Source organism: Rhizophagus irregularis, chromosome 19, assembly GCF_026210795.1.
Source record: "Rhizophagus irregularis chromosome 19, complete sequence".
NCBI classification, from domain to species: Eukaryota; Fungi; Glomeromycota; class Glomeromycetes; order Glomerales; family Glomeraceae; genus Rhizophagus; species Rhizophagus irregularis.
This window is the reverse complement of record NC_089447.1, coordinates 1,105,058-1,121,062: the sequence shown is the minus strand read 5'-3', so window position 1 is coordinate 1,121,062 and position 16,005 is coordinate 1,105,058. Positions and strand designations below refer to the sequence as shown.

The following is a 16,005-nucleotide window of genomic DNA, read 5'->3' as shown; positions in this document are numbered from 1 at the left end:
TACAGAGATTTCGTATGATAAGAGATTATGTTAAACTTTCCCAAAAAATCCGTTTTTAAATTACAAACGTCATTCAAATGTTGATATGCATAAAAAATTGTCAACTACAAAAAATAATTACTTTATATGTTTATAATCTCGTACAAAATTTTAATTTAAGTGATTATTTACCCACGATCATACTTTAATTTCATCTTGTACATTAATTACGTTATTGTAAGAGTTAATAGTCAATTTCATGTTATATCAAGAAAATCCGAACGATTGACATTTTTCTTACATGTGTAAGCGTAGTTAGTTATTTTATTGTCCGGAGCGGGGTGAAAGAACAGCACACGTGCAGCTGATCTCAAACGTTTATTTTTTGGTATAATACTGAATTCAAATTTTGTATTTTAAGAACTTTCGTTCAAAAGAATTCTTTTTTTTTATTGATCTGTTAGAACTAAATAAGTATATAATATTACTATCAAAAAAGCCAGTATTATAAAATAAGATTATCAAATAGTTATATCGGTATAATAAATTTCGATCTTTAATGAAGGTTTTCTAACAAATTAGCAATCTTGAATAAAGTTCTTTGAGATAAAGAAAATTACTTTTTGATAAAATTAAATTCCTTCATGTAAATAAATATTTTTAAGAAATTATATAATCCGGATCAGTTCCCATAAATATCTCATATATCTTTTTTGATAGAGGTTTATTAATACATCGACGTTGCGCAAAACCAGTATTAGGAATCTGTAAAATAATAATAATACATACGTTAAATTTATCACGTAAAATCAACAACTGAAAGATAGAATTACCTCAACAAACGACAAAAGACTTTCTGCTTCTTCTCTAGTTAAACACTTCTTATATGCATCATATAACGATTTGACGGTTGGATATATATTAATAATCCCTCTGGCTACCGGCTCAGTCACAAGTTGAATCTCTTGTAACATACGCAGCCAAGTATCACTAGATCCTGTTCCAACACGAACTTGTCCCTCAACCCAAAAGTTCAAATCACAATTACGATTCCTAATGAAAAGAGAAAATTATCAAATTAATGCTATAAGAATATTGGAAAGGATATTAGATAATTTACTTGTATGGTATAGTTGCAATATCAGTTGACAAGATGCCTATCGTTTCTGCTGTATCCTCAAAATCTTTTGTGTGAATAATAAGACATTTCGCAATAATCTGCAACCACAAAAACTTCTCTTCCACTTCCTCGAGGTCAGGTTCTTGCTCATAATTCTTTTTCTTTTTTTTTGTTGGAACCCTAGTGGTTTCCATATCTTCGACATCGTGATCTTCTATACCTAATCGAACAGCATCGGTAAAGTTCCGATTAATTTGTGTTTTTCTCTTGCGACAATAATTTTCATAACCTTCAATTAATATAACTAATTTCTTGTTGATAAAAGTTTCTCTTAATCTATTGATATTTTCTGATAAATTATCATCTTTAATAAGTTTGATAAATTCTGACACGTCAAAATAAATCAATAAAAACGATTCATCCTGAATCTTTTCTGGAATTGGCATGAAAGCACAAAGTTCATCGTCCCATTCTGCAGTAACTTTTCTTCGCCATTTAATAATATTAGGAATATCGTGCTGAAAAGTGTTAATAGTCATATAATTATATTTTGGATTATCCCGTAAGTAATCAACTAGAGATTTACTCGATAAATCATTTGAAACATCAACTATTATTTCTCGACATATTTCTAGTTTATTGCCCTTGATTTTGTTAACTTCCTGAATTTGTTTAAGCCTTTTTTTCTCGGCCTCGCGTTCTTCCTTTTGTCTTTTACGTTCCAATTTCTGTTGTTCCTTCTGAGTTTTCTGGTTATTAAATTAAATTAGTTTAAAATGATAAATTTTTTAAAAAAAGTATAAATAATACCTTCTCCAATTTTTCGGCTTCTTTAATCTTTTTAGCAGCTAATTTATCTTCTTCTGTCATTTTTGGATTTACATTAGCCTGACCCACTACGTCCTTACGTTTACGTTTCTGATGCGTTACGGAATCATCATAATTTAGATTATCAATTGTTGTTTCTATGAGATTCTTATTTTCTCCTTGATTTAACTTTAATACATTGGATTGATGTTCATTCGATATTATTTTAGGCTGAAATTCATACGCTGGTTTTTGTAAGTTTTGTTCATGTGAATCCTCTGATCTCAAAGTCGCATCACTATCTTCATCTTCAGCAGTTAAATCGATTATACTATTTCTGTTTGTGTTTTTTTTCGTTGTCAAATTAATTGAGGACTTTTCTTTTCTATCTTGAATATGAGAAAGATTTTTTGAAAATCCAGTTGAACAGGTTGAATTTTTAATTGGTTTGATATTATCATCTATGGAACAGGAAAATATAAAATTTGATTCCAGATCTGATGGTAATCTCTTGAAACTGGGCTTTGAAATATTAAATAATAATTTGGCGTAAGAGATTAAAATAAATTACATAAAACTAATTAAACTAATTATATAAGTTATCACATACTTTATCATCAAATTCTGAAGTAATAAAGGTGGATGAACTATTATAAAACGTGAATTAATTAAAGAATTAAAGTAAAGAATCTCCAAAATTATCGAATCGCTTACTTAGTCTTTGCAGAATTTGTTGATAAAAGTTCATTATTAAAATTAGTTTTAATTGGTTGGTTTTTTGTCGATGTGACGTAATCCTCATTTAATAGGTGGATAGGGAATGAAATTTTTGAAACTTTCAAAGGATCTAAACGTGTTCCTTCAAGGAACTTTTAATTATAAACATATAATAAATATATAAAGTTCAAAATTGTAATAAGGAAATTGCAAAGAAAGTTACATTTCCATCAAAGATACGATTAATCGTGAGTTCTACGCTTTGTGTTTTATAAAGGTCTACAAGGATTTCTTCTAAACTTTTTTCCCCGCAAATAGCTTGAACTTCACTTGCCATGACTTGAAGCTTTTTGTCATTTTTGAGTTTCTCAATACTATCTGCCATGACACTTTTTCCGAAATTATAAGGAATGTTTGAATAACAAACGCGTTGAGATAGAAACGTGATTCGTGATTCAACCGCTTTTAACCGAATAGTTATTACATCAACGATCTACATGTCACATTTATCACATGCAATAGATTATAAATAGATCAAAAAAATGTCGACTATCTGGACTCACTTTTTTTTTCTTACTCAAAATTTCTTAACCATATAATTGCCCAAAGTATAATTACCAAAAAATGGCACAGTGGTTTCCTGAAGACGCTAGTTGCGGACCAGTCAACCCAATGACTGGGCTTATGAAGCAATTTACGCAAGATAGTTCGTCGCAACATGTAATTTTGCTCGAAATGCACTTTTTTTAGATATATCCATGTGTATTGTATATGTATTGTAACAATAATTAAATAATTTCATTTGATCTTTTAGGATAAATTCTCAACAGAACGTTACGGCGAGGGTTCTTCTAGAGGAGTATGTTATATTCTTTTAAGTACTTTTTTTTTCAAAAAAAAAAAAGACCGCTAATGTTTATATTTTTAATTTTGCAATTTTTAAATCAGGCATTTAGAACACAAACAAATATTAATCGGCAAGAAGATGAGGTAAGATAAGAACATTGGAACATTGCAAATTTGGTTATTACAAGTATTGAAAACTAAAGAAATTTTTTTTTTTAGTATGCTCAAAAATTTTTTCAATATCCGGGACAAGAATCTTCTCATCCACCAAATCTTTATAATCTTGACGAAATGAGTAAAGAACTCGAAGCAATTAGACACGACATACCAAGAAATGGGGATTGGGCAGTTGAATTTTTGAAACAACCAAAAATTATACCCAACCATGTACATCCGGAATTTGAAGAATTCAACATGATCTACAAAAATGCTCAAAATCAAAGTGAGTGACTTTTAGCTATTCGAGGTTTCTTGTTCGTTCGTGTAACTAACAAGCTTAAATATATATATATTTTTCTTTTAGATAATTGGGTATCTCAGTTTCAACAACAACGACAAGCAGGAAATATCGAGATACATCCTGAAGAGATAACCGCATTTGAACAGGCATTTGAGGATGCGAAGAAAAGTAAGTATTCAAGAAAATCATCATAAGACCTACCTTGATACTTCTATTTAATATGATTTTCTGTAATAGGTGCGAGTTGGGAGTCCGAATTTAAAGCTCAAGAACAATCATGGGCAAATGAATTTAAACAACAAGAAGAAGCCGCGGATGCAAAAACTGAATTAGCTAGCGTAGCTAGTAAGTTAGTTGCATCTGTTGAAGGAGAAACAAACCCAAAATTTAAAAGTTCATCATTTTTTCAATTCATGAAAAAATTGAGTAAACAAGAACTTTCTATTGAAGGTAACAAAATTGTTGAAAATGCCCCAATATCAAATGAAAATTGGGCTTCCGAATTTAGTCAGCAGCAAAACAATAATAATTGGGCTTCGGAATTTACAAATAAACAGACAAATTCATGGACTCGAGAATTTAATGAAAATACTAGATTTTCAGGTACTACAAAAAATGGAGAAAGTGATTGGGCTACAGAATTTCAAAAAACTGACAATCAAATAAATGATACTTCCAGTACAAGAACAGCATCAGATAACTGGGTTAAAGATTTTTCATTAGAAAAATCTGTTGATCAAACTATGGAAGATTTAAAAAAAGATTGGGAAAATTATCAAGCTACTAGTTCGGGATATTCATACAATTATAACGATTACGAATTTTCTCAAAATAATCCTTTCCTTAATATGCCAAATCTTTCGTCAATGAAAGGTCAAAATCTAGCAGAATCTATATTGATTTTAGAAGCGAAGGTTCAACTTGATCCGAATGATTCATATGCATGGTATCAACTTGGTACTAGGCAACAAGAGAATGAACAGGAGCCGAAAGCAATAGCAGCATTACGTAAAGCTGCAACCTTGAATCCTCAAATATTGGATTCATGGCTTTCTCTAGCAGTTTCTTACACGAACGAATATCGTCGTGATGATGTATATGATGTATTAGAATCTTGGTTTGAGCATAATTCTAAATATAAAAAATTATTAGAACAGCAACGTGCAAAAGCAAATTTTGTTGATCCTCACAAATTTTTCACGGACCTGTTTATACAAGCAGCACTTTTAAATCCCGGAGAAAATCTTGATCCAGACGTTCAAATTGGTTTGGGAATATTATACAATGTATCGGAAGAATATAATAAGGCGATAGACTGTTTCCAATCTGCACTTTCCTTGAGACCGAACGTAAGTTCAACATTTTATAATTTTAATTCCTTTTTAAAGGATAATTTGATTTACATCTTTTATTTAGGATTACCTTCTTTGGAATAAACTTGGTGCAACAATGGCAAATGCTCGTGAACCCGAAAAAGCCGCTAATGCTTATTTTAATGCACTCGAGATAAACCCATCGTATGTTCGTGCTCGTTATAATCTTGCCATTTCTTTCATTAACATGAAAGAATATAGAGATGCGGTTGAACATTTACTTGCTGCTCTTGCGCTGCAAGCCGGAGAAACTGATGGGATCACAAATAATAGTTTAAACGTTGAAAATAGTTCGTTTCAAAATATTACTGAAAAAGGCATGAGTTCGAATATCTGGGATACACTTAAAATGTGTTGTGGATTTTTAGATAGGCCTGATTTAGAATCTAAATGCGATGAAAGGGATTTAAATTCCTTTAAACAAGAATTTGAATTTATTTAAATTATTTATTTATCTGCCAATTAGTATTGTATTAATATTTAAATTATAAAAATTTAATAATTTAATAAGAACAAAAAAAGTATAGGTTTAAAGAAAATTCTATGCATGTTTTGAGGAAAATCTCTATCACAAAATTAATTCAATGTGAAAGGGAAGGTAAGACAAATAACTCAATCACAGGAACTACAGAATGCAATAAACCATTCTGCCACACTCCGCTTTAAATAACTATTACACGAATATGACAAAAATTTTCCAATATCCTGTTAGAAACCTTTAACAGCAACCGTTTACACGTTTTGTAGCATCTATAATTTATTTTATTTTATTTTATTTTTTGTCATTATGAATTCAAATAAAAGAAATAAAAGTGTGTTGTGCCCGATAATTCCATTTCATAGAAAAAAAAATACCAGGAGACAAGTTGAACAAGCTAGTAAACTAAAAGAAAAATTTAACCAGCTATTTATCTGGCATATCGTCAACCAACAACCACAGTCAAACATATCGCACTCACGTGAGCTTACAAGGTATAACCTTATCACAATTTTCTCAAATTCTATACAGTCATCAATACCCATCAATACCACAATGACAAACCGCTCCTTTGATGTAAAATAATGATCAATTTGAGAATTCGACTGCACAAAGTACTGTAACAATTCTACCTGATCATCGTTACTAGAACGTTGATAAATTTGGTTTGATGACTAAGAATCCATCTCATTATCACCACTATCGCAACAACTGTTCTTTTACACAATTATGTTTCAATGGCTGAACAAAGTTCACCTTACCATACATAATATACATAATTTATCAATCATTAGTTCATCATGCACAAGTTAACGATCAATTTGGTCAATTGGTGGAGAAACTTACCTTTTTCCATCCCTATATATTGAATTACTGTACAAATATGCATTACAATCTTTAAAGGAAAGTATTACCTGATAATTAAACAATGGTCACACATATGTAGTCTACAGTCTAACTTAATCAGTAAATAATTAATTTTTTTTGTGCTGGACATTGCATAAACATGCAGAAACAATTTAGTTTGCACGTCCAGAAAAAAATAGTTTCAACCTGAAATCTAGTTTGAAAACATGATATCAAAATAAAAAGAATTAATTAGTTAAGTTTTTAATAAATTAATTCTATTTTTTTTTTTATTAAAGTATTTAAAGTACCAAATAGATACTTAAATCAGTAAAATTGATAGGATGAGTTATAATAAGTATAAACTCTTCTTGGTATTAGAAACATATTATTCTAATTATTATTGGTTTCCCAATGGGATTGATTTAAAAGCAATTTCTATAAGGAAAATAGGTTATATTTCTATAATTAAAAATATATTATTTTTTATATTTTTTAAAAATAATCATCCATTTTTATTAAATTATAATTATTTAAAATATAACTAAAAATATCTAATATAATATTATTATATAAACTAGTATTTATAAATTATTATTATTCTACCTTTACTAATCATACTACTTATTAACTAATAAAATAAATCTTTTATTAAACCAACTTTTTTACTTTTTTTTTTATTTTTTATTAAATAATATCAAAAGTAAAATATTTAAAAGAATTGAAAATTTACTTAAAAAAAAAGATTAAAATATTATTAATTTATTATTAAAAATGTATTAATTTTTATTCATATTGTACATATTGTAATTGTAATATTTGTAATATTTTATCTATTATTTTATTATTTTTATATGATATTAATATATTTGATTTTAAATATTTTATAATTTTATAAACTATTTATAATTGAATTTAAATTATAAAATTAAAAATATATAATATATATCATATAATTACAAATATATTTATTATATTTTTAATAATTTTGATAAAAATTTTAAATTTTAAAAAAATTAAAAAAAAAGGTTGGGTTATATAAATTGTATTTTAATATTATTAATTATAAATATAAAAGTACATTTTTTGTAATTTATCAAATAGCTTTTAATTAAATATTTTTAAATAAAATTATCTTATTAAATTAATTAAATATTTTTAAAAATTAAATAATATAATTATATAATAATATATATATATTATGCTCATATTATCATTTTATGCATGTTAGAAATTCATCAGTTTTTGTAAAAAAGTAATGGAAGTTATTAACTGTTAATGATAATGATAATGATAATACAATTATAGCAATATTAGATAGAAAACTTTCATATAAGATGATGACATGCAGATGAGTTTGCATTTTAATGTGTTTGAGATAAAAAACGTATTTTTTTTTAAATGATTGTATAAATTTATTAAATTAACTAAAATAAAATAATATATTACAATACAATTACGGAATAAAAAAAAAAGAAAAACTGTCTTAGAAGTTCAAAGACCCAAAAATTAGGAGAATTTTGTAAAGATCTAGATTATCTAAATTAAGAAATAATAACATGACGAACACGTGTTTATATTGTAAAAGCAGATATTAGCATAAACAATAATTGTATAAAAAACGAACCAATTAGAAGTTATAACATCATCGTCACAAATACATTAATTATATTTAAAATGAAAAAAGGTCAATTTATAAAAAAAAAAGAAATATTATTAGTATGCAATATTCCCATTTCCATTCATAATAAAAAATTAAAAATATTGAACAATATGTCATGTAATACGAATAAGTTTAATATTGTAATTTGTGAGAGATTCTTATTTGAAATGAAAATATTCACTGAATAGAGTAAAACTAGCATATTAAAGAAATACCAAATTGGTACTAGAATCATATGAAAGTCTACTCTATTAATCCCATAATCTAAGTCAAACGAAGCAAATTCTTCTTGAATAACATTAAAACATTCATCTTTATATATATGAGAATTTTTTTTTTATAAAAAAAATTTGTATATATAAAAGAAAGAGAAAGATGGTTAGGTTTTTTTTTTTTTAAAAAAAAAAATGTTATATAATTTATATTAAAAAAAAAAAACTTTATCCATAAAAGAACTTCGTTTGGGATTTTCAAAGGAAACTTTAAAGTAATGATTATATTGTCACACATTGTCATTTAATAATAAATGATATTCCAAGAATAAATCGATTGAAAGAGATATGAGAAATGATGTATTAGTAAACATTTAAAAGAAAGAGCAGACAGATTATTTAAATCCGGCCTTTCTTCAAGAAATTTTTGAATTTTTGAAAAAAAAAACCAAAAAAAAAAAAAAAATATTTTTTTTTTAAGGTTCGTTATTTTCCTCTTTTTTTTAAAAAGAAATAAATATATATATACATATATATAAATACATATTTTATATTTTATATGTGTATATAATATAAATAATATAAATAAAATATAAATATATATATATCTATATAATAAAGTAAAATATTTTTATAGCGTTTAAATTACTTCAATTACTACTTCAATTACTTCAATTACAATTTATATTATTAAATAATATAAAAATATATATTTTAACATAAAATAATAGTACTTTAAAATTTTAATCAATAATATAAATTGTATTATTAAGAAAATCACCTTTGTAATGATGACTATAATTGGTTAGTCTATTTTATATTTTATACTTTTTACACTAAAATTATATTGACTTTATGCTTTATTGTTACTCTTATTACTTTAATTTTTTATATACATATTTGATGTTCGGACAGAGTATATTATATTAAAATAGGATCGTCGGTAAAAAATCTTTTTCTTCAAATCTAATTTAAAAAAACATTATAAAAATGCCAGAAATGCCAGATTACTTTCCAGAAGCAAACAGCTAAAAAAAAAATTCCAAAAAAAATCGTTATAAAAAGAGCCAGATTCTTTCAGAATCAAATAACAAAAACAAAAATACAAAAAAAAAACAAAAATTAAAATATTTTAAAAAAAAATCTCTCATAAAACATGCTAGCAAGAAACACTAGAAACACTGAAAGAAACACAAATGTTATCATGCGTTTTACACCAGTAAGAAATGGAAGAATTCAACGAGATCCGAATCGTTTGCGTCGAAATAGACAAAATCGAAATCAACAAAGTCAACAAAATCGGCAGAATCAAAATCAGAATCTGCAGAATCAAAATCAAAATCGACAAATTCTGCAGATTCAAAATCGGCAAAATCAAAATCAGAATCGAATTCAACAACCCCCATCTCCTACTCCCTCACATCCCTCACAACAAATTCAACAAAGTATAATACATGACTTGCCAAACTTAATCGAGGCGCAGGATTCTAATATAATCTTTCAAAAAACACCAGAATACTTTTCAAGTATTGAGGGAGACATATTTAGCGGGTTTAGCTGATGGACTTATCGATATTTTTCGAACATTAAATCACAAACACAAACACTTACCAACACAAACGTAGTTTAATCATTTTTTTTTTTTGTAAAAAAACGAAATTTTGTAAAATAGAATCAAATAAATTAATTACGCATTCGTATTTTAACTTTTTATCGGTATGATTCCGAAGAATCAATTTTCGTACGTAAAACTCGTGTTAATATCGTTAAATATTCAAATTAATAAGAAATGCGATGGTTTATATTATACGTATAATTTTTATGATTATTATATAAATAAGAAACAATAAACCGTTTTTTAAGCCAATAAGCCAATAAATAACAGTATGACTTTTGTAAAATTAACTTTGATAACAGATATTATTCTGAATAAAGCTTAAAATATAGAAATGATTGATATTAGTAATAGATTATTTGTACTAGCCCAATTGCGACTTCTCATTTTATCCACTTAATCTGTTATTCGCATAATTATTGAATTTATAATATTTATTACATGTGCTAACATTTATTACAAACATTTATTACATGTACTAATCTAAATTCTTAAATTTGCAAAAAAATTATTAAAAATCCAATCCAATAATATTACGATTTTTAACATTTTACAGTAATAACAAGTTGATCTATAAAAATATCCCTATTTAAAATATTTGAAAAATAGAAAACACTAATTTAATTTATTAAATCCATTTTTTTTTTAATAAATAATTGATTTAGTAAATAAATTATCATCGGTATCATCTAAATATTCAATTAATGATGTATTATTATACTTGATGTCTTGTCTTCTATCATTTGATTTTACTATTATTTGAATTGGCTCACATTTTTAAATAATAATAAATTATTGATTTACACAGTTCACTTTGAATTTTATCATATTCTAATTATTTATTCTAATTATTGTATCATAATTCGTTATCTGTTATTTTCAGTACTAATTAATTTAAAGAGTTTTTCTAACTTGCCCTCCACCTGGGTTAAATCACCTGGATAAATCAACCCCTTAAAATTTATATTTTACATCAATCATTTTTTTTTTTAAAAAAAAAATTATTTGTGTTATTATTCATTTCACTTTATATAGATTTTATTTATTTGGATATTATAGAATATAATGACCAAGTTTTCTTACATTCTTGATAATGTCTCTTTGTTTTTGATTGTGATTTGACCATAATTTACATTTTTTTTTGGAAATTTGGGCAAAATTATATAATTATATAAAATTTACTAATAGGTTAAATCACCTGGGTTAATAGCAGAATTTATAATGTTATAGCTTTTTAATCTTAAATTTACAATCTAATTTATTTAATAGTAATAAAAAATACCTTATATATATAATAAATTTATTAATTTATTAATTTATTAATTTTATTAAATTCGTATATGAATGCATTATAAAATTCTTTTATGTAATTATAATTTAATAAGTTTTTAAAATAAATAAATAAGATCTTTTTTATATATATATATAAAAAAATAATCACAAAATAATTTAGATTTACAAAAATAAATAAATAAATATGCTTAAACTACTCCTTAAATAGTTTTAACAAATTCAAAGTTCTTCTTTCAATATTTTCTATATAAATTGTCACTGAATTGATTGAAAAGTAAACTGAATATTATGATTTATATATGCACAAAAATATATATATATGTATATATAATAACGAATACAATCAACTAATAATTATTTAGTCCAAGGTGATAATGCAACAGCTGAGCTCTGCTCAAATAATTAATATGTCCTGAAGATATATATAATTATTAACTATTACTTACCATTTAAACCATATTTTGACACTGGTTTTAATAAAAAAAAAAAATTTTATTTCTACTAATTCTTACAGAATAAAATTATTTCCGATTTCCCATCAATTTATCTAAGCGTTGTGCAAGATCAGTAATACGTGTATCCATATTTTCAACATTCTTTTTCACTGTTGCATCATTGATCTCAAAGGATTTCTCAAGCTAAATTTTTTTAAAAATGTTATGATGAGTATATTACATTATAACTTAAATTAATTAATAATTATAAACACATACTTTTTCGGTAACATCATCCAAACTCTTCAATTCTTCCCTAATCTTACTCTGTTCATCGGATAACATATTAATAGTTTCACTAAACACAGTAGCTTCTTGGTGCAACTGTTGTAAAGATTTAAGACGATTAACTAAGGCAGGTGCGATGGACATTAAAGGGTCTAATTTATCCAAAAGAGCGAAAAGATAATTGATCTATTTATTTTACATAAAAATGTTCAAGAAATTGTGAATTTTACTTTTCAAAATAAGTAAAACATGCAAATTATCATAATGACAAATTGAAATACCTTTTCCTCTGTCTCAAAGGTAATGATACCGCCGTTCGATAACTCTTTATTTTTTAACTCGTTCACTTTTTCCAATTCTCCAACCAAGGTTTTAGCCTTTCGGGAAACTGATTCTAAATGACGTGGCTGTGCTAAAATTTGCATTTGTTGATCGAGCTTATCCATAGCCGCAATAAGGTTGGTATTCGTTATCGAAATCGACTGTATTATTGCATGTCAGTTATTTGAATGTGATTATAAAAGTTAAATAAAATTAATTATTTATATTCGATCTAAAAATTTTAACATTTAGAGAATGCTTACAAGATCCTCGAAATTTTGACCATGAGCTGTACCAACAAGTTTTTCTAAGGCAGCAATACGTTCATCAAGTTCATTAGTCTTAGCTAAAGTGTGAAGTTTAGTATTTTCAGGCGAGTAATACAATTCATATGTAACCATCTATATTAAAATAATATTAAATATTAAAATGAAAAATTATAGTTCAAAAATGTTCAAAAATATCGCTCACGTTTTTAGCGCTCTCATCTACAGTTCCGTTTGTTGCCTCACCATTGACCTTTTCTCCCGATGAGATTCCATTCTCCTTGGGCATTCCCATATTTTTAAATGTTTGCAATTGATGGATTAATTTCTTGCCTAATTCAGCTTGTTTTATTATTGTGCCATCTTTGTCATCTGAATCACCATCCAAGGATTGACTAATGCGTGAAAGTTCGTTATTTAAGCTTGTTATATGCGATGATAATATATTCTGAGGAATTTGAGGTGATGCTACATCGTCCTAGATAATTAATTATATTTATCATCATGTAAACACACAATTAAAATACTATAAAATATTATTACAAATTTACCTTCTTTTTCTCAATTTCCTCTCCAAGTTCTTGTACTTCGAACATCAACCTTCTCAGTTTTTGTACCGGAGTTTCCTGCAATGTAGGATCTCTTGGAACAATCTCATATTCAGTCGTGTCTAAAAATGCCTGATTGACAACTTTTTTGTATATCTGTTTCTTATGGCGAGTGATTCGATTAAGTTCTAAAAGGTCAATATGATTCAATTTGATTAATAAAAAAAATTTCCGAAAATTTGAAAGCAGCAAATCATAACATGTATCAACAATCGGTCATACCAGAATCATCACCATTCGCATCATTACTCTTAAACTTGTCCGCGGCCTCGCTGAGTGAAATTTTGTCCTGAACAATATCTTCATTAGGTTCTTCCACGTTTAAAAACTAATTAACAAAGTAATTATTAATGAATAATTAGAAATTTAAAGACTAAAATTTCAAACTTAAGAACATTTTAACTCACTCCATCGTCAGAGACTTCGGCTTCATCAGGGGAATCGGGTGTCTCGTAAACATCTTGTTGAGTGTCCTGTTAAGTAAGTATTTGCTAGTTGAGTAAAAATAAACCATTTTTTTGGAAGAATTCGTACAATAACTAATCGATAAAGTATTATGAAAGAATAACTTACAATATCAGGAAGTGCACTGTATTTGCTCGACATTCTTCTAGTGATACTAAAGAGAGAGTCAAAGTTTATGAAGTTTTAAGAGCAAGACTGTTCGTCGGGAACGGGTTGTGACTTTACAAAACTGGTTTGGTTCTTTATGTTTTGTGCGACCTCCTAACATAATGCGTGGCGCAGCTTTTAAACTTGTCCAAAGAAACGGGCGATAATTTTCATCTGAAAACATATGCTACAAAAAAAAAAAGCCGATCAGTTGGTGCATTAAAATCATAAATCATGTGACATTATAAGACACGTAAAATGCTGAAAATATCTCTTTTTCTTATAAAATGTTATCATGTCAGCTAAACTTCCCCAGGTGAATTCTTATTTGCTAAAAATCACTTGCCTCTTAAGTAATTTTCGATTCATAAATAATGAAACACGCTCCAATCTTTTTCAGAAACGATACTTTCGGCAACGAGCTCATTCGAACCCATTTTCGGATCATTACCTTGAATAGTATTTATTTATTTCAAATATAATCAATCAATTCAATTCTTTTGAAAAAACCTTTTTTTATTTATGTATAATAATAAATAGCCCATTAAATCCCGCTCATATGGATTGGTCCGCACATTATCCAGAATTCTTTACTTCAAAGAGCGACAATATTCAAGTTCCTAATATAATAAGCCAGCCATCAATTCAAAAAAAAGTTGAATTTGCTGACCTTGGTTGTGGATATGGTGGCTTGTTAGTCGCGCTATCAACTTTATTTCCCGATGTTTTAATGTTAGGTAAATGATTAATTCTTTTAGCGATTGATTTATATTAAGGATTTTATTCGATTTTTCAATTCTAATGAAGGTATGGAAATTCGAGTGAAAGTTGAAGAATACGTTCGCGAACGAATTAATGCATTAAGATTACAAAATCCCAATCAATATCAGAACATATCCATCATAAGAATGAATGCTATGAAATTCTTACCAAATTTCTTTGAGAAAGGTCAGGTAAGTATTCTTATCCAAGTTTTGATGATTATAATACTCATTTATACTAACTATCAATATATAATATTGACAAAGTTGTCAAAAATGTTCTTTTTATTTCCCGATCCACATTTTAAAAATAGAAAGCATAAGGCTAGGATTATCACGTAAGCTATAATCATAAATTAGTCATTAAAAATTGTTACTAAAAATAATTTTCTTTTTTTTTATTTTCTCAGGACTCAATTATTATCAGAATATGCTTACGTTTTACGTGTTGGTGGTATAATTTATACGATAACAGATGTCAAAGACTTGCATGAATGGATGGTTAAGCATTTAGATGACCATCCACTCTTTGAGCGCATTCCAGACGACGAATTGGTATTTGTCAGGAGATTTATATTTTGCAAAACTTCTGCATTTTACAAACAAGTTAACTATTTTCTTTCGATTTAATTTCGGATTTAGGAAAGGGATCCTGTTGTTCCACATGTTCGAACTGCGACAGAAGAAGGTAAAAAAGTAGAACGAAATAATGGAGACAAGTTTTTAGCATGTTATAGAAGAATTGCGGATGAAGATTCAAGCGAAGATTAAGGTCAGCAAGCATATAAGAAGTATCATCATAATAAATGGTTTTTATTGAATAAAACACTTGATAGATGCGCAATTGCGCGGGTAAGAAAGCTAGTAACAACATATTATAGTTTGTTAAGCTCGATAAATGAAGCTTAAAACAATAAATTATTTATATACTTAAGATATACTTAAGATATACTTAAGCTAAAGATCAATAAACTTTGCATTAATCAATTTCTGTACACGGTTCGAGATTTCCACAAGCTACATATAAATGAAATTACTTCAACAATTTTTCATAAATTCCCAAAGCTTTTTATCCATTTCTTTATAAGGACAGATAAATAAATTATTCGTTTTTCATAACCGGAAGCGAAAAAATAATAAATTTTTTTTTTTTAAGTATTTGTTTTTGAGAATTATAAAAAAGGTTGGTCAATGAAAAAGAAACCAATCAATTTTATTTATTGCATTTATGGCTGAATCTTATTTATTTCATGAGAAACAAATATCATATTAATTTGGCCTAAATCTCTAACAATTTCAGGATTAT

At 26.8% G+C, this 16,005-nt stretch overlaps 5 protein-coding genes across 6 annotated transcripts; 3 read left to right on the top strand and 2 right to left on the bottom strand.

Moving 5' to 3' along the window:
• Positions 1 to 397: 397 nt before the first annotated feature.
• OCT59_010764 (uncharacterized protein) lies at positions 398 to 3,068 on the bottom strand. Its single transcript, XM_025316499.2, has 7 exons — positions 2,847 to 3,068; positions 2,621 to 2,775; positions 2,517 to 2,553; positions 1,910 to 2,428; positions 1,100 to 1,848; positions 813 to 1,032; positions 398 to 744 (listed from the first exon to the last, which is right to left on the bottom strand). The coding sequence occupies exons 1-7, from the start codon at positions 3,006 to 3,008 to the stop codon at positions 640 to 642; spliced, it is 1,947 nt and encodes a 648-aa protein (XP_025180438.1). The 5' UTR covers positions 3,009 to 3,068; the 3' UTR covers positions 398 to 639.
• Positions 3,069 to 3,247: 179 nt separating this feature from the next.
• OCT59_010763 (uncharacterized protein) lies at positions 3,248 to 6,128 on the top strand (the record flags this gene model as incomplete). The annotated part of the gene is made up of 7 exons (XM_025316500.2): positions 3,248 to 3,343; positions 3,438 to 3,482; positions 3,572 to 3,613; positions 3,689 to 3,911; positions 3,993 to 4,097; positions 4,167 to 5,278; positions 5,346 to 6,128. 7 exons carry the CDS (start codon positions 3,248 to 3,250, stop codon positions 5,742 to 5,744), a joined length of 2,022 nt encoding a protein of 673 aa, XP_025180439.1. The 3' UTR covers positions 5,745 to 6,128.
• Positions 6,129 to 9,457: 3,329 nt separating this feature from the next.
• On the top strand, positions 9,458 to 10,406 carry OCT59_010762 (uncharacterized protein). The gene has a single exon (XM_025325614.2). It carries the CDS (start codon positions 9,658 to 9,660, stop codon positions 10,060 to 10,062), a length of 405 nt encoding a protein of 134 aa, XP_025180442.1. The 5' UTR covers positions 9,458 to 9,657; the 3' UTR covers positions 10,063 to 10,406.
• A 1,072-nt stretch (positions 10,407 to 11,478) lies between these two features.
• Positions 11,479 to 14,046, bottom strand: OCT59_010761 (uncharacterized protein). Of its 2 annotated transcripts, XM_025325615.2 has the most exons (9): positions 13,900 to 14,046; positions 13,734 to 13,799; positions 13,549 to 13,654; positions 13,270 to 13,454; positions 12,924 to 13,196; positions 12,716 to 12,853; positions 12,413 to 12,613; positions 12,123 to 12,317; positions 11,479 to 12,047 (listed from the first exon to the last, which is right to left on the bottom strand). In XM_025325615.2, exons 1-9 carry the CDS (start codon positions 13,930 to 13,932, stop codon positions 11,931 to 11,933), a joined length of 1,314 nt encoding a protein of 437 aa, XP_025180443.1. In that variant the 5' UTR covers positions 13,933 to 14,046; the 3' UTR covers positions 11,479 to 11,930. The 2 variants fall into 2 exon arrangements, with proteins under 2 accessions (XP_025180443.1, XP_066000761.1); XM_066136096.1 differs by having other exon boundaries at positions 13,549 to 13,799.
• A 187-nt stretch (positions 14,047 to 14,233) lies between these two features.
• Positions 14,234 to 15,694, top strand: OCT59_010760 (tRNA (guanine-N(7)-)-methyltransferase; the record flags this gene model as incomplete). The annotated part of the gene is made up of 7 exons (XM_066136095.1): positions 14,234 to 14,254; positions 14,339 to 14,397; positions 14,479 to 14,675; positions 14,746 to 14,891; positions 14,967 to 15,037; positions 15,110 to 15,254; positions 15,342 to 15,694. The coding sequence occupies 7 exons, from the start codon at positions 14,234 to 14,236 to the stop codon at positions 15,468 to 15,470; spliced, it is 768 nt and encodes a 255-aa protein (XP_066000760.1). The 3' UTR covers positions 15,471 to 15,694.
• Positions 15,695 to 16,005: the final 311 nt, after the last annotated feature.